At 44.0% G+C, this 27,755-nt stretch overlaps 1 protein-coding gene across 1 annotated transcript; it reads right to left on the reverse strand.

Annotated features, from left to right (window-relative positions):
- Positions 1–210: 210 nt before the first annotated feature.
- Positions 211–27,755, reverse strand: PDZK1IP1 (PDZK1 interacting protein 1). Its single transcript, XM_060233309.1, has 4 exons — positions 27,532–27,755; positions 7,603–7,711; positions 6,406–6,501; positions 211–391 (listed from the first exon to the last, which is right to left on the reverse strand). Exons 1-4 carry the CDS (start codon positions 27,596–27,598, stop codon positions 307–309), a joined length of 357 nt encoding a protein of 118 aa, XP_060089292.1. The 5' UTR covers positions 27,599–27,755; the 3' UTR covers positions 211–306.

Raw genomic sequence — 27,755 nt, forward strand, 5'->3', positions numbered from 1 at the left:
TCTTAAAAATGCAAGATTCCAACAGTTGGCTCCTTATGTGAAAAATCTAGAACCCACATAATAAATGTTTATTCCTTAGAATTTAGCCTATAACAACAACAACAACAACAAAAGAATCCACAATACAGATTTAAACAGAAAGAAAGATATTTGATTTCATGGAGTCATCAATCTTAGTAGAATGATTAAATCCACGCACAATTATTTATGGTAAGTGTTGGCATCATCATGTATGGACTATGGAGTTTGTAGCATGGAGGATATCTTCTTTTTTTCAAAATCAAGGAGTGATGCCCAGGGGTGATGCTACATTTCAGTAGAAAGAACTTCAATAGTGTTGCCACAGTCATTTTCAATAGTGTTTTTATAGACATGGCGGCCTTCTTCACATCTGAAATATCAGGAACAATAAGGTCAGTTTTTATGTGATCTGAAGGGACTGTAAAGTGGAATTTGATGCAAATATATGAATTATGTACACTGCTGCCCTTCACTGTAAGCAGTCATGCTAATGGAAAACTGTCATAAAGGAGGGTCAAAGCTCTTACAAGGCTTTCTGGTGTTCACTATGTGGTCTGCAGCATCTCAGCTATTCTCCATTGAGGTTTGCCAACCTTCAGATAGGGCCTGCTTTAGGCTGTGCTATTTGCCTTGTTCCCTGATATTTTGTAGCTTCAGCTGGGGTCTGGAGTTTTCCTGGAATTACAGTTGGTCTCCAGATAGCAGAGATCAGTTTGCCTGGAAGCAATGGCACTATCAGAGGGAGAACGCAATGGCTGGGTACACATGGACAGCAGGCCTGGCACTGGGGTTTCCAGCGCCCCAGGCTGAAATTTGCCCCCTGCCCCCTTCTTTTTCTGTTTTTCATAAACTTGCGCTTGCGGCCTGACAACATCATGATGACATCATCAGGCTGTGCAGGGCGCATGTGGGCCCCCCTATTCTCAGCCCTCTCCCGCTTTAAAGCAGGAGAGAGCCGGGCACCCCCACACACACACCTTGCTGAGGCTTGCAAAGCCTTGGCAAGAGCGGGAAGGCAGCGGGCGTGCTCAGAGCCACTGGCTCTGAGCACACTTGCTCCCCACCCACCCCATCTTGCCAAGGTTTGCAAAAACTCCGTCGCCCCCCCCAGGCTGATCCTTACTCCCTCTGTCGCGGTGCTGCAAGCAGGTCGCACTTCTTCCCCCCAGTTGCCGCCACTGAGGCTGGTCCTTACCAGCTTTAATGTGGCTGTGGAAGGCTTCTTAGCCTTTGAAGGGCGCGCAGGAGGAGAGTTCACTCCCCCTCCTTCCTGGAACTGGATGAAGTGGAGCATGATGCTAGCTTCCAGCACCGCAAAGGGAGGGGGGAAGGAGGGCGGTGGCGGGGGAGGGGCCAAGGGGCACAGTCGATCCTGTCAGAGGGAGGGAGATGCTGTCACCTAGTTCACCGACTCCCACGTGCCGGCCCTGATGGACAGCTTAGAGTGGTCAGACAGTGTGTGTTCCCCTGCCAGAAGAGGGATAGACTATGTGCGCTCTGGAGGAGCGGTCACACCACTTATGTGCTTGGGAGGCACTTCTCTGCTGCTCCCTGGCTGTTCAGATAATAATAATAATAATAATAATAATAATAATAATAATAATAATAATAATAATAATAATAATAATAATAATAATAATAATAATAATTTATTTATATCCCGCCCTCCCCGCGGAGGCAGGCTCAGGGCAGCTTACAGACATGGAAAGTGCCAGGATTACAATAAATACATTATACGATAAAATACAATAAAATACATAGATGACCAGGAAAGACAACAGGGAAGCGCCTCAGATATTTGCCACTAGTTAGTAACTGGCGTTTTTTGGAGAGGCTTAGAGGCCCTGGAGGACAAGGTAAGGATGAGTGCTGGCTGCACCCAGAAGTGTGCACTTGCACCATTTTAACCTGGCTGTGGGGGATCTGAAGATCTAGATAAGGGATTATGTACACTGGATCTTCAGAGTTTGAAGAGGAACAAAACTGTAGCAATCCCATTCTATTAACTATAAAGGTGTCAGGAACTATAGATAGAGTGATGAAACTGCCAGGATTTGCAGGTAATGTGATACCATGTGTGAAATGCACAGTACCTTTCTCTAGTACAGGGGTGGAATTCTAGCAGGGGCTCCTTTGCATATTAGGCCACACACCCCAGATGTAGCCAATCCTTCAAGAGCTTACAAGACTCTTTTTTGTAAACTCTTGGAGGATTGGCTACATCAGGGATGTGTGGCCTAATATGCAAAGGAGCTCCTGCTAAAATCCCACCTTTACATAACAGGATGTTTCACCTGACAGACACAGAGCTTTTTCCCACACAGCTTACCGCGGAGCAAAGTCCCTCCTCACCGCGCAGCGTCTGCTCGGATTTCCCACCAACTGCTCCGCGGAAGCAGGAAGTGTCGCAAATGTAAATCGCTACATTTACGTTAGCGACGCAAAAGCCGCGGATCTTCCTGCTTCTGCGGAGCAGTTGGTGGGAAATCCGAGCAGACGCTGCATGGTGAGAAGGCACTTCGCTCCGCGGTAAGCTGTGTGGGAAAAAGTTCAGAGTTTTAGTAGACAAGCAGAGATTGGAAGGTAAATAGATAAGAAGGTGGCTCTGTCAAGAAATTGATCTCTTCAAATTCAAAACAATGGTTCAGGCTGAGGCCTAGAAAAGATGGAAGTTCCTTTCTCTGAAACATAGCTCAAACTACTTGTAACTTCAAAGACTCAGATAAGGGAGATGAGAGGTAATCAAGGTGCTGGTCACATATTCAAGGACACAGGAATCTAGGAGGGTGCATGCCATCTTGTTAGTGTCTTAGATCATGGGTGGGAGAAAGTGTTTGTTCAGTTGAACTCAAAGAAGGGCATTTGGTTTAATTGGCAAACCTATCTGGTTGGTCAGATCACTGACTTAGCAACAGAACTGATGGTCAAGTTACATCACATGCAATATATTTGATTGGTTAATTAGTATCAGACCTATGCAAGTCTTTGGGCATAAAAGAAAGATTTTTCATTCTAGTTTTGCCTTTTATGTAGATTACATCTGACTTAAGGACATTTCTTTTTGTGTGGGTTTGGACTCAGTCTTCTTTTTGGTAACATCTGGATCTTGAACCAATGCATGTAAATGTGTTTAGCTAGTCTTTTAGCTTTGTTATTTTTATCCTCACTGTTCACTACTATTTCATTGATTATTTCTGCACAATTTTAAATTAAATCACTTTACTTATTTTTTTTAGTGTTTCTGAATCCAGTAGGCTTCAAACTTTTGCCCTCATTTGCTTCAGGTACCTAATCAATTGTTTTGTGAAACTTGCCTTGTAAGTGTCCTACCATGCAAGGGTGACTTTCTTGATCTTAGCTCCAGGAGAGCTTGAGACATTCTCCCTTGGTCTTTGGCTATCTGGATAGTTGAAAGGGACTGTGACAGTACCACATTGGGGTATGAGAACTCACACTTCAGCCTTTTGTGGGGGGTTTTGCCTTGCTTGACTAGCCCCCATCCAAGGGATCTTGGATTGGGGTCCCTTGACAAGCTCAAATGATGGGAACCTGCAAGTTGAAGATACAGGATGATGTCAGTTGCATGAGAGTGGTGCTTGTTATAGGTTTTTGGCATCAGATATGAATGTACAGTACATTAGGGTGAGATCATGAAGAATATCTTTAGAAGCTAACCATTGGTGTTACCACTAGTTCCTACTGCATTCAAAACCAGTAGTGGTTTTAGGTGAAAAAATAAGTCAGGGATTTGACCCTCCAGTCCACTGGAGTTTGATGTCTGAAACAACGGTAGATTCGTATGTTAGCTTCAACTACTTTACAAGTGAATTGGTTATATGAGAAGCATAATTTGTGACAAGAAAATGTCTTGTTTGCAATAGGAGGTATGGGCTGCAGAGTCACCAATATGAAGATTATACCCAACTCCACATTCCTTTTCCACCTAATTAAAAAATCTGTGAATGCTGATGATGTTCTGAATTGGTGTTTGGAGTCAAAATGGGCTGGATGAGGGTGAACAAAGTGAAACTTGATCCTGACAAGACAGAAATTCTCTGGGCTAGTAGAAAGGAAGACCTGGGATGCAAGATCTCTCCTGTCTTGAATGGGGTTATACTCTCCTTGAAAAGCCAGGTTCTCAGTATGGGAGTACTGCTTGACACAGCAGTCACCTCAGAAAATCATAAGCCTGCAGTGGCTTGGAATCTTTTGCCCAGCTTTCACTGTTGCATTAGCTGTGCGTGTTCCAAGCTCAGTCAGATCTCACCACAGCAACTCGTGCCTTAGTTACATCTAGTCTGGACTACTGCAATGTGCTGTACCTGGGGCTACCCTTGAAGAGTGTTCAGAACCTGCAGGAAATGCAGAATGCTGATCAGGGCCAGCAACTGGGAGCATATGATCCCATTACTACAGCAATCACTGGCTACCAATCTACTCCCAAGCCCAACTCAAGATGTTGATTTTATCCTTTAAAGCCCTATATGGCTTGGGACCAGAGTACCTGAAGGACCATCTTCTCCCATATGTTCCTGCCTGGGAATTAAGACTACAGGAACAAGCCTTCTTGACTGTCCCAATGTTGAACAGGAACTAGAACTTGTTATTAAATTCCTGAAACTTAATAAGGCTCCAGGCCTTGATGGCTTCACTCCTGAATATTATAAAGCTCTGCGTAATGTACTTTCTCCCTGTTTGTTAGTCCTCTTCAATTACATATTAGACTCGGGTTCCCCTCCACCCTCTTGGTTGACTGCTAAAGTTGTGGTTTTTCCTAAACCTGATAGGGATCCTGAATTGCAATTATAAATTATTCACCTCTGTTCTGATTCAATGACTGAATAAGATCATAAGTGTATATATATCCATTGAGCAAACAGATTTTATCCCGAATAGGGACATCACAGATAATATTCAAAAATTAATCAATGTAATCTCCTTTTGCCATATTCATAATGTTTCTGATACTTGCTTGTTAGTGTTAGATCTAGAAAAGGCCTTTGAAATGGTTGAACCTTTATATATGCAATCCCTCTTGTGTGAAATGAACTTTGGCCCAAAGTTTAGCCATACAATAGGAGCCCTCTATAATTCTCCTCAAGCTATTTTGCGCATTAATGAACTCAGTTCATCAGTGATCTTAATTCCAGTTTGTGCTTCATCCAGGCCAGCATTCTGCATATAAATTAAATAAACTGGGTGACAATATACATCCTTGTCAAACCCCCTTTCGTATTCTAAACCAATCAGTTGCTCCATATCCCGTTCTGACAGTTGCTTCTTGAGCCTTATACAGGTTTCTCATGAGACATGTGAGGTGGTCTGGTACTCCCATCTCTTTAAGGACTTGCCACAGTTTGTTGTGATCCACACAATCAAAGGCTTTAGCATAGTCAATGAAGCAGAAATAGACATTTTTCTGATACTCCCATGCTTTCTCCATAATCCAGCAAATGTTTGCAATTTGGTCTCTAGTTCCTCTACCTCTCCAAAACCCAGCTTGAACTTCTGGTAGTTCCCAATCTACATACTGCTGTAGGTTGTTTACCCAAGCTTTTAATCAAGGGGTTGGTCTTTTAAAAATAGTTAGCTCCAAAATGGTTAAATTCATTTTAAGCTGGCTCATTATTTTTTTTTAATTCTCTGGTTGTTGTTGTTTTTAATGCAGGATTTTAATTTATAACTTTTAATCTTGCTGTGACCTGTGCCAATGGCCTCAGACCAGGTTCTGGTCTTTTTAAGTAGGGTCAGTCCATTGGGGTTTTCCTTGGCCTTCCCATTGGTGCACCACTCCCTTCACTGCCTTTTCCTCAGTGTTCCTCTCATGTCTCCATGCCTACCCTGTGCCTTCATGACCTTGTCCCCTCCTTTTCTTCCTCCCCCTCTGCCTCCATCTCCTCTCAAGGCTTTCCTGCCTCAGAGATGGCCAGCCTCCTTGCTCTCCTGCCATAGCCTTCTCTGAGCCATCTTTAAATGTTGTGCACCATCAGCGCAGGCCCAGCTCTCTAAATGGCATCCTTGCATGCCTCTTGGCCCAGCCATCTTTCTTCCCAGCCAGGCTATTTGGTATGCCCTGACACCACCTGGGTTCTGCAAGACTGATCAGACAGCCAAGTTACGTTTTATTACATTGTTGTGTAAAAGGAACCTCAGGCATGTTCCCGAGGAGAACATAACATTCCCTAAACATACATACACGTTTTCTACACAGTCAAGTCAGGTTACAAGGCACTGGAAACAGGCAGAAAATCAGTCAAAGTAAATAAGACGAAACAAATGAAGGCTCTCAAAGGTTAGTCTGAAATAGTCTTTCTCAGAAAGTGCCCTATGATGTATAATTTGCTTTATGTTAATGTTTTTACTGTGTTAGGAAAGGATCCTGACCTGAAATTTGCAGCAGTTGTAGAATAATTTCCTTCTGTACCATTGGGAATGGCCATGTCTCCCTTGTTTCCCCTCTTGAAGACCTCTGGATCTGTCCTATGAAAAGTAATACATTAGAAAAAAAATTAGAAAACCTCAAGAAGATGGATTTTGTGTGTGATGCAAATATATGGAAGATACCATTCATGTCTCATTTGACCACTACATAAAATCTTGTTGCAGTTTCTTGTCATTTTCGTTAGACACTGATCTAGCAGAAAAAAGACCCCAAAGAATTATAGGACTCACACAATTCTGGTTCAACCATAGTTACCATCTGAATGAAGCCCAACAAAATTCACATTTATGACCTCTCATTTGTATCCACTTGACCCTTATGATAGATTGCAAGAAGTGTAAACTGGCTGAAGAATTGCTGTTTCAGAAAAAGTGTTAAATGTCATTTTTTTACAGTACACTGTTAAGCAGAGTAACATCCTATTAAGCCAATTGACTTCAATGACCTTAAAAGGTATAAATCTGGATAGAAATATTAGTATCTGTTTAATGACAGATTGTTCATGTGTGTGTCAGCAAAATTATTTGATGCAAAATTTGTGGTGGCATTCTATTTTTGTCAAAAAGGAAAATAATTTCATTATGGGTTGGATCCAGTCAGGTTTTTTTGTTCAATCATGCCAAATATTCATCCTTACAACAATTCCTGTCCTATTTAGCTTTTGTCCATGCAGGTCCATGATCCCTGGCATAGTGGTCAAAGGACACCTCTCCTTTTTTGACAGCAGAAAATCTAGTTAGATCTAACCCATTGGTTTCATAATACATAAAATTTGTGTATTATGGCCTGATATTCCACTTGTGCCATTAAAATACTAACAGACTTCCATTTCCATTCAGATTTTGTTTCACAACTCTGTCATCATTACTGTCTCAGAAACTGAGATCGGAATGTTTTTAGTCAATATTTTGGCTTAGGACTGTTGCCTCAACTCAGAACACATAGCAAAACAATATCATTTTCCCAAGTCAATAGGTCCCATACAACATGATTGAGAAAAGAACAGGCCATGTGTATTTTTGGTCATTGCTTCTATGCCAAATCCTAGACCACCAGCAAATTATTGATGGGGAAGGAGGAGCAGAACAGTTGCATCAACATTCTTTGTAAGACTGGAGAAAAGGAAAGACAATACTTACTCTTTATCCTGGCACCAGAATTTATGGACAATAAAGGCAATCCCTGTCAATGCCAAGAACACCATCAGTGCAATGAGACCCTGCAACCATGGTTGAAGTGTTCCCCGAACTGTCAAAAATAAAAAAGAAATAGATAAAGAAGCTAATCTACTTCTACCTTCCAATGTACTAAACCCCAAGAGAGTAAAATCTTTGGAGAGAGGGGATCCCTACTTGTGTTCAGTGCTGAGCTTACTGCTAGTACTTAAGGAATGTTAAATAGAAAGAAACAGTACAGCTGACCTGGATAGCCTGATCTTGTCAGATCTCATAAGCTAAGCAGGGTCAACTCTGGCTAGTACTTGGATGGGAGTCAAAGTCACCATGATTTCCAGGTGCAGACAGACAGAAACACATATAAAATATATTTTAAAAAATCACCTAGTGGCATGTGTCAATTTAGTCTAATCCTGGGCAACCAGAGCTTTAAATTGACTGAATATTCAAAATCTGAAATTAAAATTCAGGAAAGTCAAGGTCCCCCCCCCCCCCCCAGTACTGCTCATTTCTGTTTCAGTAGTGTACTCAGGGTTGAGTACATTAGCCCTTTTGACAGGCCTATTTGTGCTCATGATTTCCATAATCCTCTTCACAACACCATCATAATTAGCAACAGATTACAGCTTCATAAATATAGTTTTCTTTTCTTTTCAGGATGAGACAAAGGTTCGTCATTTTCTGTTCTAGGAAAGAGGCACCAAGAGTGCCCATAATGTGGTTGGTTTGGGGCAGTTACTCATAAGGTCATGTAGGAACCACCCACCCACTGAAGAGAAGTTGCTAATCACAGCTAGCCTTACTATTATGTAACAATGAGGTATGTATCTGAATGTGTGTATGTGTACACAAAAGCTTATACGTAGAATTAAACTTTGTTGGTCTTAAAGGTGCCACTGGACTCAATTTTTTTTCTGTTGCCTCAGACCAACATGGCTACCCATCTGAGTCTATTGTGCAACATGAAACAGTTGCTTCTGTAAATTCCAAGCGAGGCATCCAGTCTTTCTGTGATTTTAATCCTGATACCATCCTTGTTCTAGAAAATGTGATAAGTATGCATAGATGCCCTAGTTTTCTAAGCTGACAGGACTCCCATCCAAGTACTAGCCAGAGTTGACCCTGCTTAGCTTATGAGATCTGACAAGATCAGGCTATTCAGGTCAGGGTGCCACTAGGTGCTTTTTAACACCTCTCACATTTTTGGTGGGCATATATGAAAAACAGAAAGGTGGTTGAAATGTGTTTATACCCACACACTGAGATACTATTTTGTTTATCTCTAGCATTTATTATGACACAGAATTCAAGGGGGCATACATAGTGTTCCCAGGCAGTGACCAGACCCAGACCTTTGTTAGCTTCATGTGTCTTCCAACTTTACCCTAGGACTGATATATAATCCAGTCAACCTTCTTGTGCTTTGCAAAGACAGCCAGTTGGGTGCTGGACTAGGATGAGGAGCAGGCAGGTTTGGATTCAAATTCCTGTTTGCCATGAAACTAACAGCAGGGCTTTGGGCTACTCTCTCTCTCTCTCTCTCAGCCTAACCAACGTTGTGGGGTTGTTGTAAGGATAAAATGGTGGAGAAGAAAATTCTATCCTTCCCTGAGCTCCTCAGAGGCAGGATAAAAACACACTAACTAAATAAATGCACATGTGACTTCAGTCTCAGTCTCAAGTGTTAAATATCTACAGTTAGGGCATTTGCATCCATTTTCATTATTTTGCAATAGTGATATTATTTTAAATTTATCTTTTAATTGCCCTATCTTAGGGTATGATCACACAAACAATTTGGCTCAATATAGCCATCACCTCTCCAGATCAAATGTGAACATCTGGGTCCCATGCCCCACTCATCCCTACCTCACACTAAAATGACTTCCACATGGCTTAAATAGCCACCAGCAAATTACAGTGGTGAAGTGCTTCCATGATGGGTTTCCGGGTGTTTGATTGCCTGGCACACCATGAAAACACATGAGTGGTATGATTGTTCCACTCCGTTTCTGGCACATCCTTTTTTCCCCTTTCAACCCCACTCGGACATGCACTTCAGCCCCCCATAGAACACAACCAGGAGTTCATGTGCATCTGTCTGCTTCTGCACACACACAGCAGGACTTAGGGTCTGTGGTTGCAGCATGTTAGCAGTGAACAACCAGCCATGGGCCCATGGTATTATGATGCCAGATAAGAGAAAGGCAGAAACTGGCATATGAACTCTCCCTTGTGCTTCAAGTATTTCTTGCTACATTTGCAGAATTCCAACAGAAAAGGGTCAGACTTCTAAAAGGGCAGCAGGACAACAATTGTTCAGCCTTGGTTAATGCTGGACTAAGCTAACAGAAGCAAACCTGTCCAAAGTTTTCACATGCCATTTTGCATCTTGCCTGTCCTTAGGAGTGAGAGCATACTGTCTTTGACACGAACACACTGTACAGAAAGGGAATGGCTTAGCACAGTATTTGCCTAGTCCAAAACCCCATCCAATAGGTTCTCATCCAACTCTATGATTCTAAAAACTGTAGCATATGTGTGACCAGATGCAACTAAAGACCAGACTCTTGTATCCATAATATAGCATAGCTGGGCTTTTATTTGAGCAGGAACTCACAGGAACACAGTTCCAGCTGACTTTGCAAATATGCAAATAAGTTCCTGCTGGGCTTTTTCTGCAAAAAAAGCCCTGTGTGAAACAATGGTGATGTCAGGGGTGTTGCCAAATATGCATATGAGTTCCTGCTGAGCTTTTTCTACAAAAAAAAAAAAAGCTCTGGAAGAGAGATTCTCTGTAAGTAAAGGCTTTTCTCACCCCTGAAAGACAACCTGTACTGTTACCCCTTCCAAATACTTGTTGTATAACTATTAAAGGCATAGGAGTTCTGTTCTCCTTGGCATCTTGACATCTATATAGAGCAGGGGAGGCCAGATTTGGTTAACATGAGCCACACAGAATAAATGTCAGATGTTTGAGAGCTGCAAGACATGAACGTATGAGAGCCACAAGATAGGAAGGAAGGAAGGAAGGAAGGAAGGAAGGAAGGAAGGAAGGAAGGAAGGAAGGAAGGAAGGAAGGAAGGAAGGAAGGAAGGAAGGAAGGAAGGAAGGAAGGAAAATAAATGGAGTAGGGAGGGAGGGACAGGTAGAAAGAAAGCAACTTCAACAAAAACTTTTGAATGAGCCAATAACAATAAGGGAACTTGGAGAGGCAATGGCTGTTTTCCCACTGAGCTTACCTTGGAGCGACATCCCTCTTCACCGCGCAGCGTCTGCGCGGATTTCCCACCAACAGCTCCGAGGAACCAGGAAGTTCCCGACCTTTTGCGTCGCAAATGGAAACCGCTAAAAACCAGTTTAGGTTAGTGACGCAAAAGCCACGACTCTACTTGGTTACTCGGAGCAGCCTCAGAGCACTTGGTGGAAAATCCGCGCAGACGCTGCGCGGTGAAGAGGGACGTCACTCCGAGGTAAGCTCAGTGGGAAAACGGCCAATGACATCCCAAAAGAATGGTAAAGCTCCAGGTCCAGACGGATTACCTGCAGAATTTTACAAAGCTTACGAAGAGTCTCTACTTTTACCATTCAAACGCCTTATTGAAAAGATTCAAGAGGAGGGCCAAATTCCAGTTTCATGGCAAGAAACTACAATATCTTTGATTCCGAAAGAAAATAATGATTTGAAAGATATTAAAAACTATCGTCCAATTTCTCTTTTAAATGTGGATTATAAAATTTTTGCAGCAATATTTGCACAACATTTGAAGAAAGTTTTGCAATCTATAATACACTATGATCAAGCAGGATTCCTTCCTAAACAATATTTGAAAGACAATGTCAGAAGAGTTTGTAATATTTTGAAATATTATGAGAATCATCCAGAGAAGCAATTGGCTTTAATTTGTTTAGATGCTGAGAAGGCTTTTGACAATGTTCGTTGGCATTTTATGTTACAGCAACTGAAAGGCATGGAATGTGGTGGAAATTGTTTGAGAGTAGTAGAAGCAATATACTCCTCACAAAAGGCAAGGGTGACAGTGAATGAGAACTAACATATGTAATTAGAATTCAAAAAGGTACAAGACAAGGCTGTCCACTGTCCCCTCTACTTTTTATTTTATCTTTAGAGGTATTGAACAATCAAATAAGGGAAGATGCAAGTATAAAGGGAGCTGTGATAAAAGATGAACGATATAAACTCAGAGCCTTTGCTGACTACTTAGTTTTTATACTAGATTAATTATCACAAAACAAAATTTTTGACAAAGAATATGACGATGGAACAAATTCAATCCTTCCGGCAAAAATCAGGATTTTTGTATGAAAAAAGGATTAAATATCTAGGTGTTGTTATTTCAAACAGGTGCAGCAACTTAAAAACAGATAATTATGCCAAACTACTTAAAGAAATTAAAAAAGACTTGGAAAAATGGCATGATTTGAATTTATCTTTAATGGGAAGAATAGCCTTAATAAAGATGAATATTTTACCAAGGTTATTATTTTTGTTTCAAACTATCCCAATATTTTTAAATAGTGGATTTTTTCAAGAAATAAACAAGATGGTTGCTAAATATGTGTGGCAAGGCAAAAAACCTAGAATTAAACTAAAGACATTGCAGGACTCTAAATTAAGAGCAAGTATGGGCCTTCCAGATTGGCAATTATACTATAAAGCATCTGCACTTCTTTGGATAAGCAATTGGATATTGTTGAATGACAGGAGACAATTGTTGTTAGAAGGACATGATTTGGCTATGGAATGGCATGCATATTTGTGGTATCAAAGACTTGAAGGCCACTCCTATTTTAAGAATCACTGGTTTCGAAAATCCTTGTATCTGACATGATCATGGTTAAAGACTAGAATTTACCAAAAAATTCCAAGATGGGTTTCACCAGTAGAAGCATTTACATATCCAAATCTTTTAAAATCAAACCACAACTATAGGTATGATGATTTGCTGGGAAAAGATAATCAATTGAAAACTAAAGAAGAATTGGAAAATATGGACATTAAAATGAATTGGTGGCTGAGAATGCAAGTTGAATCTAGATATGCTAAAGACAAGGCGACAGGCTTTAATACAGAACAATACTTATTTGACAAAATTCTTTTGGGTCCACAAGAAAAGTTAATCTCCAAACTATATGCATACTTACTTCAAATGAAGACACAAGATGAAGTTGCAAAGGACTGTATGGTTCAATGGGCAAAAATTTTTGGTTATAATATTACATTAGAAGAATGGGAGAAATTGTGGAAGCTTAATGTTAAATTAACTAGGTCAGTAGCTTTCAAAGAAAATCTTTACAAGATGTTTTATAGATGGCACTTGACCCCACAGAAATTGTGTAAGATCTATACCAATGAGTCTAACAAATGTTGGAAAAGTACTAAACAGATTGGCACCTTTTACCATATGTGGTGGATGTGTGAGATGGTGAAAGAAAATGGTGCATGAAATGTTACAGAAGATCATGAAGACTCAGATCCATTTCAAACCAGAACTGTTTTTATTGAACATATTTCCTGAGGATTACTCTAAGGAGATGAGACATTTGTTGGCACACTTTATCAAACTTTATCACAGCAGCTAGGATCCTTCTGGCACAGAGATGGAAATCGCAGGAAATTCCCACAAAAATGGACTTAATGGGAAAAGATCTAGAGACAGCAGAGCTGGAATTTCTATCCCAGCTGATGGCTGGGAAATCTAAAGAAGAAGCAAGAATATATTGGATGAAATTGTATGCTTGGTTGGATACTCAAGACTCTTAAGATTCTCTGGTGTGAACTGATTTCTTTTTGCTTTTTTCCTGTATTTTATATTATAAAATTTACCTTTACTAGAATTGTCAAAATTATTAGATAATAACAAAAGACTTATACTATAAAATTTTATAATGGATTATATACAATTTAGACAAAATTATATGGGACAATTTCTGTAAAGAAAATACTGTAGAATCATACTTGTGTTTTTTGAAAGTATTTTATGCAAGATAAGTTCAGAATGTATTGTGCTTTTACCTTTCTTTTTCCTTTATGCCTATTCCCCATTTTTTTCTGAAACTAATAAAACTTTTGAAAACTGAAGAAATAGAAGATAATAAAGTCCGTGGGGAATGCTGCTCTCCATTAAATGTTATGCTAAAAAGAGTGGGGAGAGAAGGTTTCTCTTGCAGAGAGTGCGGGAAGGAGGAAGAGCAGAGAGATGGGGGTAAGAGAGTTGGGACCGTCTCCCCTTCTTGCCTGTGTTACTGTCTAACACCACAAGCCTCCCGTCTCTTTCCACCCCCCTCCTGATGCCTACAGGGCACTGCTGGGCACTCCCTCCACCTGCCCTGCTGCTCTTAGCTTTCTGGGTCGCAGATGCAGGAAGTTAAGAGCAGCAGGATGGCACACCAATGTGAGCTCTCCTTCCTAGCTGGGCTTGGAGGAGAACTGCCTTGCTCCAAGGCTGCCTCCTCTTTCAGGGAAGACAACCTTGGAGCGAGGTAGAGCAGCCCAGCTGCCCCTTTCCCCGCCCGACACTCAGGCAGAGGAAAAAAGCATCACAGCCTGGGAGCCAGGCAGAAGAGCCCTGTGCCCCTTTCCCCTCCCAAGACTCGGGTGGAGGGAAAAGACAGTGTGCTCCCTCTGCAGGGAAGGCAGCCTGGGAGCCGGGAAGAAGAGTTGGAAGTGCAGCAGTGCTAAAAATTGCATCCCAACACAAATCACCTACTTTTTAAAAAAATGAAACAGTGTGTGTTGTGTGTGTGCTTGTGCATATCTGAGTGTTGGTTATAGCCACGGCACAGCAGTTTTTTGCAGTTGCATTGAGCAAAATTGTTACACAAATGAGGGATTTTTTTTAATTAAAAAAAAAAAGGATTTGACAGCCGGATCAAAACAGAAACACCTGCAAAAAGAGGAGTTTAGAAAACCTGCAAGAAGCTTTGCAGAACCCAGATCAAAACCCTGTTCTGGATCAGCATGTGGGGAACTTTTTCCAAACTCCGAATTACTTTGTCAGCATGCTCCAGGGGAAGTGACTGTGCAGAATCACCCTGGGAACTGACAGTCAGAGATAACCATAGGCAACAAACAAAAAGAAGAGAATGAAAGGTATGCATAGCAAGTTGTTTGTATGACAAAGCATTATGTTTTGATAAAACAAAACTAGTGAAGGAAGTGTTTGCCAACATAGAGCTAAAGGGACAGAAAAAGCATCACCTGCTGAATTTCCTTATCATGGCGTCATTCCTGAAAAAGAACTCTAAAATAAGCCCATGATTTTTAAAATGTAAAGGCAGAATGTTGTATCTGCTAAATAATATTCTCAGAAGTGGCATCTGAGGGCCAAACTACATGTTAAACTGGGGACTTGTGATTAGTTTTCTCGAAGCATGTACCATAACAATAAAAAGTAGCCAAAGGTAGGACCCAGTTTGGATTAGACCATGGAACCCAAAAAGGATGTTAACCCCTTCCAAACGCACCATTTTCCCCAATAGAAATTCCCCTTCCCAAAACTTGGAAGTTTATCTCAGTAGGTGAAAACCCCATTTTTAATATCTGGATTTTGTTTATAGAGATAATGCAATATTCCCAGAATGTTTAATTATTTTAAATTATGCAAATTATTTTAATTACCCTGAAATTAAATCAGCTCTCTACCTAGTATCAATAGTGAATCACCTGCTGTTAAGATGCAGAATTTTTATTTAGCTCCCCCCCCCTGCCGCCTTTCGGGGCAGACAGCTACATAAGCTTTAACAAGATGGGGGCAAGTATATTTACCAAGTACAAGAAATGTATTTTTCTTTTGGTGCTAATCAAATTAATGCAAGTAGTAGACCTGAAAATCATGGAAGTAGGAGACCTACATCCCTCTTCCCACTTGTCCACTTGGTTAGCTGACACACAGGCTGGCCCTAAACCAGGGGTGTTGAAATCATTTCTTATGAGGGTTGAATCTGGCATAAATGAAACCTTGTTGGGCTGGACCACATCAGGCTGGGCCATGTGTGTGCATATTGAAGATTAGGTAGCAGAGATGTAAACTTTATAAAGGACACAGAAAAACACAATTAAAGATTTTAAAAAATTAAATAAAATATGCTTAAACATTACCACTCAGTGGTCTTAAAGGTGCTTTCTTTGTATTTTTTCCATGGGATCCAGAGAACTGGGCAAAGGAAGCTCTGGTTCTTTCCTTCTTTCTCCAGGGGACCAGGAGCAGGAGGAGCCTCAGTCAATAGAAGGAAGAGGGGCTTGGCTTAGTAGCTCTGCTGTGCCATTGAGAGAACTTGGCAAAGCAAGCTCTGCCTCACCCCCCTTCTTCCTCAAGAGAGGAGTCTCAGTCAATGGAGAAAACAGAGGTTTTGCTCTGTAGCTCCTGAGTGATTGAGAAAGCCTTGCAAAACAAGCTGCAAAGGGAAGCAAGAGAGAGAGAGAAGGAAACAGATGACAGCAAGTTGCCCCGGGGGGCAGGGCTGTAGCCAGGATTTCATGTTTGATGGGGCCCACGGCAGGAATTGTTGGTTGGGGGGGGGGGCGAGAGGCCACCTGGCATGGTGGCCATGGGCTCTCAGCACTGCAAGCTGCCTTGAGTTTCATAAGCTAACCCTCCTTCACCAGGGCAGTCACTGCAGCTCCACTCCCCTACCTCTTTCTTATGTGCCCCTCTCTCAGAGGGACAAAGACCTCTTAACTCTCCCCACCCCCTTTGCTCTGCATGCTGTGTTAGGGAAGGGGAGAGAGAAAAGCAAAAAGACCAACAGCAATGGTACTACTTGTTCAGAGTGGTGGTGAGAAAGGGAACAGATTGGGGGCCCTGCAATGGAGGGGCCATACAATTGAATGTTTTTTTTAAAGGTTGGGGCTGCCCCCCAAGCCCCACTGTAGCTATGAGCCTTCTCGGGAGCCTGAAAGGAGCCCTTCGGGGGGCCAATTCAGCCCCTGAGTTGTATGTTTGACACCCTTGCCCTAAACTATCTGGACTCTAAGCAAGGCTAACTTCTGCCCCTCCTCACACACACATTTGAAAACAGTGTGGGAATCCTCACTTGGTTTGCAGGAATAGCAAGCCCAGTTTGGGGGGGAAAGCAATTCTATAGAACTGGGGGGGGGGCACAAAAGACTAACACCTCCCCCCCCCCAATGTAATCGAACCAGCTTCCCAGCTAACGGATAGTATGTCTGTGAACTACTTAAACCAGAGTCCTTGAATCAGTTTAGGCCAACTTAGGGGCAAGCCCAGGAGGGAAGCAGCACTGCATGATGCAGGGCTTTATTTATTTATTTATTTTAGAAAAAGCCCAGCAGAAACCTAGTTGGTCATGTCTTGAGAACCCTAATTGTGCCATATAGAAGCATTGTTAACTGTCTGGAAATACTCCTGTGCTCTTGACTGATGTATGACAGTTAAATATGGAGCAAGAGACACTTCTGCCATATTGGATCTCCCTGTCAGCAGGCCTCGAATTCAGTGGGAGCTCACAGGAGCACAGCTCCTGAACCTTTCTGAGAGTTCCACCTCCTCCTTCCCACCTTGTCCATTTAATAGTAGGTGCAGATGCATAACAATCCCTGGATGAGCTCCACCACCTATTTTTCTACAAAATGACCCCTGCTTGTCAGGAATGTTGAGATGCCATGAGTGATGAAAAGATAAGCTGTTCTGTTCAAAAGAACTGCTGCTGCATCAGTTTCTTTGAAAAGCATTAAAAGCCTTCTAAGAACTGCATTCCTTTCTGAGGAAAGTCTGCCAATGCCAGAATGACAAACATTCATTGGAATTCAAATTAAAATTTTGTAACCACAGTTGCAAAATTAAAACTACAGGCTGGATATGGGCAATAAAATGATCAATCAATTTCATTACTATTTGTTAGAACTGTTCCTTAGAGAGTCATATGATGGAAGACTTTCATATTAATCTAATGCTTACCATTAGTGTATTTTAAGTATATTTCACCTTTAGGTAATCATTTCATCATGAGAAAGTTACTTGGCAAGAACACCATTTGCCTGGACCCATATGGGACCTTGCAGTCCAATCCTATGCACATTGGCTCAGAAATCATTTCCACAAAATTCAATTTAATTAACATTCATGGATAATCCATTATGGAATCTGGTATTATTTGTGTTGCGCTGTTTGTTGCCAGAAGTACACCAGAGAACAACTGAGAGATGCCAGAATGTATGGCCTTACAACAGTAGAACCACTGTACGTTAATAAGCAGCAATGCAAGACAGAAATATTGCTCTAATAAAAAAATCAATTTCAGAAACCCTAGAAATTAGAATAGTGCCCTGAAGGTGTTCCATTCTAACTTTGGTCCTCTACCTAAGGAAAATAAAGTCCACTTCCTCTTCCTTTGATATTGCTGTATGAGTCAGCATTTAAAAACATGATGTAAAATATGGCATAACAGAAAGGGGTGAAAATTAGTGCTGAGTTGAGTCAAATTTAGGGTCATCATCCCCAGTTGAGGGCAGGGGATCCCCCAATTTGGAAGCCCTCCCCCTGCTTCAGGGCCATCAGAAAGCGAGGGGCTGGAGAGAAATGTCTCCTGGGCACTCCATTATACCCTATAAAGACTGATTCCAATAGGATATAATGGAGAATTGATCCATGGGTAACTGGGGCTATGGGGGGCCCCTGTTTTTTGGGGTAAAGGCACCAGTTTTTCAGCATAGCATCTTGTGTCTCTCCTCAAAACATCCAGGGCATCCAATTCTATGAACCTCAAAAAGAAAGTGCCCCTATCCTTCATTATTTCGAAACGCAGGGAAGGCATTTAAAAGGTGTGCAGTCCCTTTAAATGTGATTGCCAGAACTCACTTCAGAGTTCAATTGTGCTTGTCACACCCTGGCTCCTGGCTCCACCCGCAAAGTTTCCTGGCTTTCACACATTGAAAATTAAACCTCATTAAAATTCAGCACAGTCCTGGCAGGGGAGATGGCTACCCCTTCAAAGACTTAACAGTTTACAAACCAGAGAACAAGAATTTACCTTTTGAAGTCCTGGCCAAGATCAAGCTGAAAAGCAGGTTGTCAGGGGACCTCCCTCCCAACTCCCCTATTCCTTTTGCCTACTCTTTTCCTCTGTATGAAATAGTTTGCCCTAGTCTTGTGTTTATACATTCCTACTGTAGGTGAAGAAGAGCAGGTTTTTATATCCCACTTTTCTTCACCTTAGGGAATCTCAAAGCAGCTTACAATTGCCTTCCCTTTCTCTCCCCACAACAGGCACCTTGTGAGGTAGGTGGGGCAGAGAGAATTCTGAGAGAACTGTGACTGGCCCAGCATCAACCAGCAGGCTTCATGCAAATCCAATACTCCAGACTAGTAAACCACTCTTAAGCACTGCACCATGCTGCCTGTCAAGGAGAATGGAAACGAAAGGATGGAGGGAGAGTAGCTGAGACTCTCTCATGTTCCATTCAATTTGAGTTGTAATGTACTCAGTGATAAGACGTGTTGAAGGCAACATACTTTATTAGCTGGTACATCACAAGAGGGCGAAACGCAGGTCAGGTCCCGCTTTATATACAAAACCCGGAACAACCCTCGGACTGGCCAGGTCCAATCCCACCACAGATCTTAACTGGCGGAGTAGTTTCGCGCACTACATCCAGTGACCAGGAACTTCCTCTGGTCACCTCTGTAGCGTTCACTGTGCAGTACTTCCGGATTGCATAGCAAGACACAACACTCCTCCCCCCCTAGTTCAAGACACATAGTCCTTCAAGTAGGCCTGTGCCCTGGGTTATTTGGGGCGTTGGAGCGGCCGCCGTGAGGGGGTTTCTTCTCAGGGACTTGACACCAGCGGATGGCTGTCCGACTCTAGTCACGGTTCCGGAACCGCCAGTCTGGGTGGGTCGTGCCCCCCACTGGTTTGCTCTTCCGCTCACATCGTCAGTAGGATCGGCGCCTGCGGGGCTGTTTCCGGGGGTTTTGTTGTTAGCTCTCCCCCGCTCGCCGCTTCCCCACTCGCTGTTGGTTCTTCCGGCAAGGTGCGGCGGAGCAGCTGGTCTATGTGCTTCCTTAGGATCTAACCTCCTTTGGACGAGACCTCATAGGAGCGGGACCCCATCACCCGAAGCACCTGGCCGGCAACCCACTCCGGGCCGCTTGCGAAATTCTTTGCGTAGACCGGGTCCCCCCGAAAGAATCCCCGCGCCGCTTCCCTGACTTCGGGGGAACTGCGGACGTCGGTGGCCCTGTCTGGATGTAGCCTGTCTAACTTGGTGATCAATTTCCTCCCCATTAGTAGTTCGGCGGGGCTTGACCCGGTGATGGGGTTGACGGTAATTCTGTTATGAAATAAGAAGGCTGCCAGGCGGTGGTCCCAGTCCCCCTGTACAATGCGACCCAGGGCCTCTTTGGTGGTGCACACCATGCGCTCTGCCTTGCCGTTGGTGGCCGGATGGAGGGGGGCAGATTGAATGTGCTGGATGAGGTACCTATTAACAAACTCCCGGAATTCCCGGGAGGTGAAAGCGGTCCCATTGTCTGTGACCAGGGTATTGGGGATTTCGTGTGTGCAAAAGGCCCTTCGCAGGGCTCTGACTGCTGCTGCTGTGGAGGTGGAAGCTACGGGGATCACCTCTAACCACTTAGTATATGCATCGACCAGGATAAATAATATTTGGCCCTGGTATGGCCCTGCAAAAGCTAAGAGGAGCCGGGACCACGGCCTACGGTTGGACTTCCAGTGGTGGATGGGGGTGCTCGGCGGATCGGGCCAGGATTCCTGGCAGGGTTGGCACCTTCTCACTCACCCCTCTATCTCGTCGTCCATACCCGGCCACCATTCGTAACTGCGTGCCAGGGCTTTCATCCTCACTATCCCCGGGTGTGTTTCATGTAAAGCTTCTAACACTTGCTTCCGCATTGGGGAGGGAGGGACCACCACTCTGCTACCCCAGAGTATGCACCCCTTGTATGTGGACAACTCGTCTCTGCGCGATGTGAATGCCCTGAATTCCATGTCCATTTTGCCCGTGGGCCACCCCCTTCCCACCCAGTCCAAAACTCGTGCGAGTATACAGTCCTTGCCTGTGGCCCAAGCCACCTCAGCGGCATGGAGGGGACACTCGGGCAAAGACTCCAGAAGTATCACATGGTGGGCAGGAGCGGGATATGGGTCTGTCGAGGGAAGCGGCAGGTGGCTAAGGGCATCAGCGTGCCCCATGGCTTTGCCCGGATGGTGCATCAGGGTGTATGTGTACGAGTTCAGAAACTGGTTCCACCTCAGGACATGCTGTGACAAAATTTGCAGGGTCTGACGGTCTGGGGCGAGGAGGCCCAGGAGCGCCTTATGGTCCGTGGCAATCGTGAAACGCCTACCATATAGATAGTCATTGAATTTGTGAACGCCCGCCACGATTGCCAAAGCCTCCTTGTCGATCTGAGCGTAGTTGAGCTCTGCGGGGGTCAGGGTTCTCGAACAGTAGGCCACAGGAACCTCCCTCCTGTCCGGGAGTTGGTGCCCCAGAACAGCACCCACTCTGTACGGGGAAGCATCACAAGCCAAAATCAGTGGCAGGGCCTCGTCGAAATGGTGGAGCACCACATAGGAAACAAGGAGGTCTTTGACTGCCTGAAAGGCGGCGGCCTGCTGCTTTCCCCAAACCCACGGGGCTTGTTTATCGAGCAGCCTGTGGAGGGTTTCCGCGATGGCCGCTTTGTGGGGCAAGAACGAATGATAAAAATTTAATAACCCCAAGAAACTTTGTAGCTTCGCCTTGCACATGGGAGGCGGGGCGTGGACTATCGCCCTGGTCTTGTCCTCCGTTGGGTGAATTCCCATGGCATCTACTGCAAAACCCAAGAACTCCACCCTCGGCACCCCTAGTGAACATTTTTCCTTCTTTACTTTTAGACCCGCCGCCTGGAAGCCTCTCTCTCAGGCAGCTGCTGAACTCCTCCGCGTCCGGGGCTGTGACCAGAACATCATCGAAAAACGGTTGCACTCCAGGGATTCCTTTGAAGAGAGAGTCCATTATGCTCTGAAAGATCCTCGGAGCTACACTAACCCCAAATTGCAGCCGCTGTACCCTAAAAGCTCCCCTGTGGGTCACAATGGTCTGAGCTTCTGCTGTCTTGGCTTCTACCAGAAGTTGCTGGTATGCTTGGGCCAGGTCCAGTTTCCCAAAAATCTTAGAGTCTGCTAAGGCTGCCAGGATGTGGCTGACCACCGAAATGGGGTAGGGATTGTCCTAGAGCGCCTTATTTATAGTGCACTTGTAGTCAGCGCATATTCGCACATCCTCGTTCAGCTTCACTGGTGTGACTATGGGTGTTTCCCAGGCCGCATAGGACACTGGTTCTAGAACCCCCTAGGCCGTGAGTCGGTCCAGCTCCACTTCTATTTTAGATTTTAGAGCGAATGGAACTCACCTGGCCTTCAGTCTGATTGGTCTAACGAGGGGATCGAGGGGTAAGGTGATGGGCGGCCCCTTGTAACTCCCCAGGGACCCATCAAAAACTTCGGGGAATTCCCGGCACACGTTCTCGAAGTTGGTCGTTTGTATCTGCTGCACCCCCACTAATTGAATACCTAGCGGTTGAAACCAAGCCAGTCCCAGTAATGTGGTGAGCTGGCGCTTTACCACTAGAATGTCCAGTGGTCCCCTGAAGCTCTGTCTCTCTACCCATACCTTGGCCCAACCCAAGATGTGTACGGGGTTTTTCTGAAAGTCCCGCAGTATAAAATCAGCTGGTCTCAATTGGAGCCGGCGACGGGGGCAGTTTTCTTAGGGTCTCCTCCGAAATTATGGAGATGGAGGAGCCCGAGTCCACCTCCATTTGGCATGGAGCGCCCTCGATTATGACCGACAGTCTGACCTTGTCGGGGGCGGTGAGGGGCAAGTTCATTACCTGCAGGCTGGTCGATGCTGTCTTATGAGCATCGGTCGAATCATGGTGAGCGGTCTGTTGTCTGCAATTGGCCTTAGCCCAGCAAGCCTGCGCTATGTGGCCCACCTTCCCGCAGTTCCTGCAGTCCATGTTGCGATAGGGGCAGTCCCGTCTCTCGTGGGGGTCGCCACAGCTGGCACACTTGCTATTTGCCAGTCCCCCTGTTGCTCGTTGCCGCGTGGGGGCTCTCGGGCCCATTCCTTGTTGGCGGTGGAGCTGGAATGCCTCTTCATCCTCTGGGTCGCCAGGTGCCATCTCTTCCTGGTGGACTGCTTCTCCTCTCGGGTAGTTGTACGCTTTGGTGGCTCTCTCGAACGCGGTTGCTTCGTTGAAAGCTTGTTGAAGGGTGAGCTCCTCCTTTGTGAAGAGCTTTTGCTGCAGCCTTTCGTCTCGGAGGCCCCAGACGAATCGGTCTCTCAAGGCTTCCTCCTGCTTGTCAAAACCACAGTTCCCTGCAATCTGGCGGAGAGCAGCCAGGTTTATGGCAGCCATTTCTCCTGGCCCTTGATCTCTCTTGTGGAAGAGAAATCGGCGGGCGATGATGGAAGGCTGGGGCAAGAAATGCCCGGTGAGGAGTCTGATGATCTCCCCAAACGTTCTCTCGGTGAGCTTCGCAGGGGCCGAGAGACCTTTGACGATCTCGAAGGTGGCCTTCCCGCAGATGCTCAGGAGTACGTCTCTCATGCGGCTGTCATCTGTAATCAGGTTTGCACGTAGGTAGCATTCGACCCACTCCATGTAGGTCTCCCACCTCTCGGGGTTGGTTGGGTCGAACTCAGCAAGGTGGTCCGTTGTTACACTCGGGTTCACCATGGTGGCAGCGGGCGCTTCTGTCTCTTGCGGCTTCGTGCCTTCGTCGTCTCCAGCCAGGTCATCGACTTCCCGCTTGGGGAGTTACCTAGCTAGATCCCATCCTCGTCGCCAGTGTAATGTACTCAGTGACGAGACGTGTTGAAGGCAACATACTTTATTAGCTGGTACATCACAAGAGGGCAAAACGTGGGCCGGGTCTCGCTTTATATACAAAACCCGGAACAACCCTCGGACTGGCCAGGTCCAATCCTGGCCAGTTAAAATTCCCGCCACAGATCTTAATTGGCAGAGTAGTTTCGCGCGCTACATTCAGTGACCATGGACTTCCTCTGGTCACCTCTGTAGCATTCGCTGTGCAGTACTTCCGGATTGCATAGCAAGACACAACAGAGTACTTTAAGGTATGAGTGGCAGTCCTGTTCATTAGCTAAACCAGCATTAGCTGGGGAGACTAGAGGCAAAGGAGTGCAATGAGTCATGCTTTTTAGTAAACTTAAATCCTAGTTCAGTAGTACCTTACAGAACAAAAAGAGTTTCAGGCTGTAAGCCTTTGAGAGCCAACCCCCCCCTTTTTCAGACTCTCGGAAGCTGACACCCTAAAACTCTTATTGTTCTCTAAGGTGCTGCTGGACTCGAATCTAACTGTTCTACTGCAGATCAACACATCTACCCTTAACTAATTTTTGTACACTTGAAAGGCAGACAGACTCTGTTGGCCCCTGCTGGGGAGCTGCCAGGGTCACCATGAGTTGCAAAGTCCTGTCCAATGATAGGCTATAGGAGTACTGTGAATTAAAAAACATGTGCTGTCTTGTAACTCTTCTCTGTCATACTACTTCCTGCATTTCCAGTTCAGTGCTAAATCACAAAGCAAGCACTGTGGCAACCAGCAGTCTGGGAAAATCTTTGGCTGAAATGTTTACTGGCAACTTTTTGCTTCATTGTTTCTTTCTTGCTCATCAGAAACATTGGTATAACTGGAAATCCAATCACGGAGCAGTGCACATGGATTGGAGAAGAGTTCTTTTTAAGGTAACTGTGAAGAATCTAAAGTAGGTGAGGAGGGTACCTTTACTCACTACACTGAGAAAGGCAAAAAAAGCAATCTTATTCCAGAGAGCTTTTGTTTGACTGTTCCAACAAATTTGACTGGGAATGTGCTGATCCTGTGGGTTTTTCTAAAAAAAATATTGCATTTTAAACCTGAATGTTTTTTAATTTGTAATCTGTATATTTTAATAATTTTAATTTTACTAATTGAACTATTATTTGTGTTCTCGCAACGTGATTGCTGCACTGTTCACTGCCTTCATCCAAAGAGATGATAATTACACATGTATGCATATATAGCCCACTTCTCTTGATTAAAAGAGCATATATATACACGTGTAGACATATGGGCTCTATGTACTCATTCCAAAGAATTTGTGTAAGTGGAGCTTGTTGTTTCATTCCACCCTGCCATAAACAATCACTGAACCCACTTTCAATGGCTGATGATAAAATGGTGATGATTAAAAAAAAACAACTAGCCACATTATTTTGCAAAGGCCTGGTAACTGAATAAAGCAATCAGGTTATTTTCAATGCTTTGGACTCCATGTTCAAAATCACTAAAATTGTATGAACTTCACCAATAGACAAACTCCTTCACATGAATGCAACAACAAAGTGTTTTAAGAGTTTTGGGGTGACTAAACAATATTGGATGCATATGCCAGTGTGAGATGAATGAGAAAAGCAATATTGGGTGCAAACCATGCCTAAAAGAGCCATGCATGTGCCAAGCCTTTGCTATTAATGCTTGTTGGTTCCATACATCCAGCCTTGTCTCCTCTTTTTCAGAGGTAAGTTTAAAAGAGAAGGCCTGGCAGGTCAGTCCCTTGGTTCCATCTGCATGTGACTAAGCTGAACATGGGAAGGACTATGCAATAGGTAAAAATGGGTATGTTGGGACACCAAGGAAATGACTTTTGCAATTGACTCTATCCTCCAAAGCCCAGCATGTTCAATGAGAAGAATAACATTGTGGCACAGATGTAAGAGAGAAGTTGCATAATTAATCCTCAAAGATTTAGCTACAGAAAAAGAATTTCAACCAGGGGTGTCAAACATGCAGCTCAGGGCTGAATCGGGCCCCCGGAAGACTCCTATCAGGCCCCCAAGAAGGCCCATAGCTACAGTGGGGCTGGGGGGGGGGCAGGCCCATCCTTTTTTTAAAAAAACCCATTCAATTGTATGGCCCCTCCATTGCAGGGCTCCCTTTGCCCACCGCCACTCTGAACAAGTAGTACCATTGCTGTTGGTCTTTTTGCTTTTTTTTTCTCCCCTTCCCTAACACAGCATGCAGAGCAAAGGGGATGGGGAGAGTCAAGAGGTCTTTGTCTCTCTGAGAGAGGGGCACATAAGAAAGAGGTGGGGGAGTGGAGCTACAGTGACTGCCCTGGTGAAAGAGAGTTAGCATGTGAAACTCAAGGCAGCTTACAGTGCCGAGAGCCCAGGGCCACCATGCCAGGTGGCCCCTCGCCCCCCCCAAACAACAATTCCTGTTGTGGGCCCCATCAAACATGAAATCCTGGCTACAGCCCTGCCCCCAAACAACTTGCTGTCATCTGTTTCCTTCTCCCTCTCTCTTGCTTCCTTCTGCATCACAGCTTGCTGTGCAAGGCTTTCTCAATCACTCAGGAGCTACAGAGCAAAACTTCTATCTTCTCCATAGGCTGAGGCTCCTCCCTGGGGGAAGAAGGGGGGTGAGGCAGAACTTGCTTTGCCAAGTTCTCTCAATCGCACAGCAGAGCTACTGAGCCAAGCCTCTCTTCCTTCTGTTGACTGAGGCTCCTCCCCCTCCTGGTCCCCTGGGGAAGGAAGGAAAGACCCAGAGCTTCCTTTGCCCAGTTCCCTGGATCTTATGGGGAAAAAACAAAAAAAAGCACCTTTAAGACCAACGAGTGCTAATGTTTTAAACATGTTTTATTCTATTTTTTTAATCTTTAACTGTGTTTTTCTGTGTCCTTTAAAAAGTTTATATCTCTGCTACCTAATCTTAAATATGCGCACACATGGCCCAGCCTACCGTGGCCCGGCCCGACAAGGTTTCTTTTATGCCAGATTCGGCCCTCATAACAAATGAGTTTGACACCTCTGCATTACACCATCACATCTTTCTCTGTGTTGAGTTGCTTGGGAATTTCATGGTTACTCTTTAAGGGGGCTTTGCCCTATCCAAAATGTTGTAACACTTAAGGCCATATTAAATAATAAAAATTTCCTGGTATTTATCTGAGTTAATGAAACTTCATAATCTTGCACAATATATTTTTTTCAATTAATGTTTCTGATGGACTTTGCACCACTCACCAGAAATAGGATTGTGCTTATAATCAGCTTCAGACTATTTCTTACATTGCTACAGTTAAAGAGAATAGAATGAAATCGTCCAATTGTCCCAGATTTGTAAGTGGAACTTGTTGCCATAGTCTCATTTCGTCCTGCCATAAACAATCACTGATTGCTAATTAGTAAAATTAAAATACACATTAGGGGTACAATCCTGTGGTCACTTCATCAAAGTAAGTGAGTTCAATGGCAATGGTTTTGGAATAATTGAACCCCATGAAAGGACATAGTGTTGGTTTGCACTCCAGAACACCTGGATATAATATTTTAGGTCTGGAAGATGGCTGGAGGAAGTTCAGTGTTGAAGGAAGAAGATCTGCATATTTTCCAAAAGCAGGGAAGCCATATATGTGTGTGTGTGTACACATAAACTACACAAGTATGTATAAATTCAGACAAATAAAGAGCCAAATATTAATGAACACCTGTGATTAGATGGAAATATGCCATCAGACTTTTAAAAATGTAGATATCTGCTCAACAAAGGAAGGAACAGGCAGGCCTGAGGCCATTAAAAGGAGTTATGAAACATATTTGTAAATAATCACTTCTAGCATTAAGCAACATCATATCAGTGTTAGTTCTATATAGTGTTAATTTTAGCATTAAAAATTAAAATTAAAAAAAAACCCTGAACATAACCTAGGAAAGTGTCTAGATATAGAATGTAAAAGAAAAAAGTGCCATTTACTAAATCCAGATAGAAAATCTACTGCTAATCAGTATCAAGCTCACAAAGTAGTCAAATAAAATGTGTTACCTGTCTGGCAGTTCACAGGTTCCAGAGCAACCAAAAGGGAAAAAGTAACAGCCATAAGAGCATTCATGACTGCCCTGTCACTTTTCTGATCAGCACCCTGGGTTCTTCACTGAGAGCAGAGGCATGGGAATGTGCTCCCTCAGAAGAAGGCAGGCTGACCAAATGTGAAATTTGAGGTCCCAAGGTATTTGAGCACGCCTCCTTCCTAGGTAATAGTCCCAGTA

This window comes from Heteronotia binoei, chromosome 2, assembly GCF_032191835.1.
Source record: "Heteronotia binoei isolate CCM8104 ecotype False Entrance Well chromosome 2, APGP_CSIRO_Hbin_v1, whole genome shotgun sequence".
Classification (NCBI taxonomy): Eukaryota; Metazoa; Chordata; class Lepidosauria; order Squamata; family Gekkonidae; genus Heteronotia; species Heteronotia binoei.

Excerpts from the sequence above, each read along its gene's own strand:
- PDZK1IP1 (XM_060233309.1), bottom strand. The coding sequence starts at position 27,598 with ATGAATGCTCTTATGGCTGTTACTTTTTCCCTTTTGGTTGCTCTGGAA. Across the intron at positions 6,502-7,602 it reads TTCTGGTGCCAGGATAAAGA|GACAGATCCAGAGGTCTTCA; the intron begins GTAAGTATTGTC and ends TACTTTTCATAG. Across the intron at positions 392-6,405 it reads ACAACTGCTGCAAATTTCAG|ATGTGAAGAAGGCCGCCATG; the intron begins GTCAGGATCCTT and ends CTGATATTTCAG.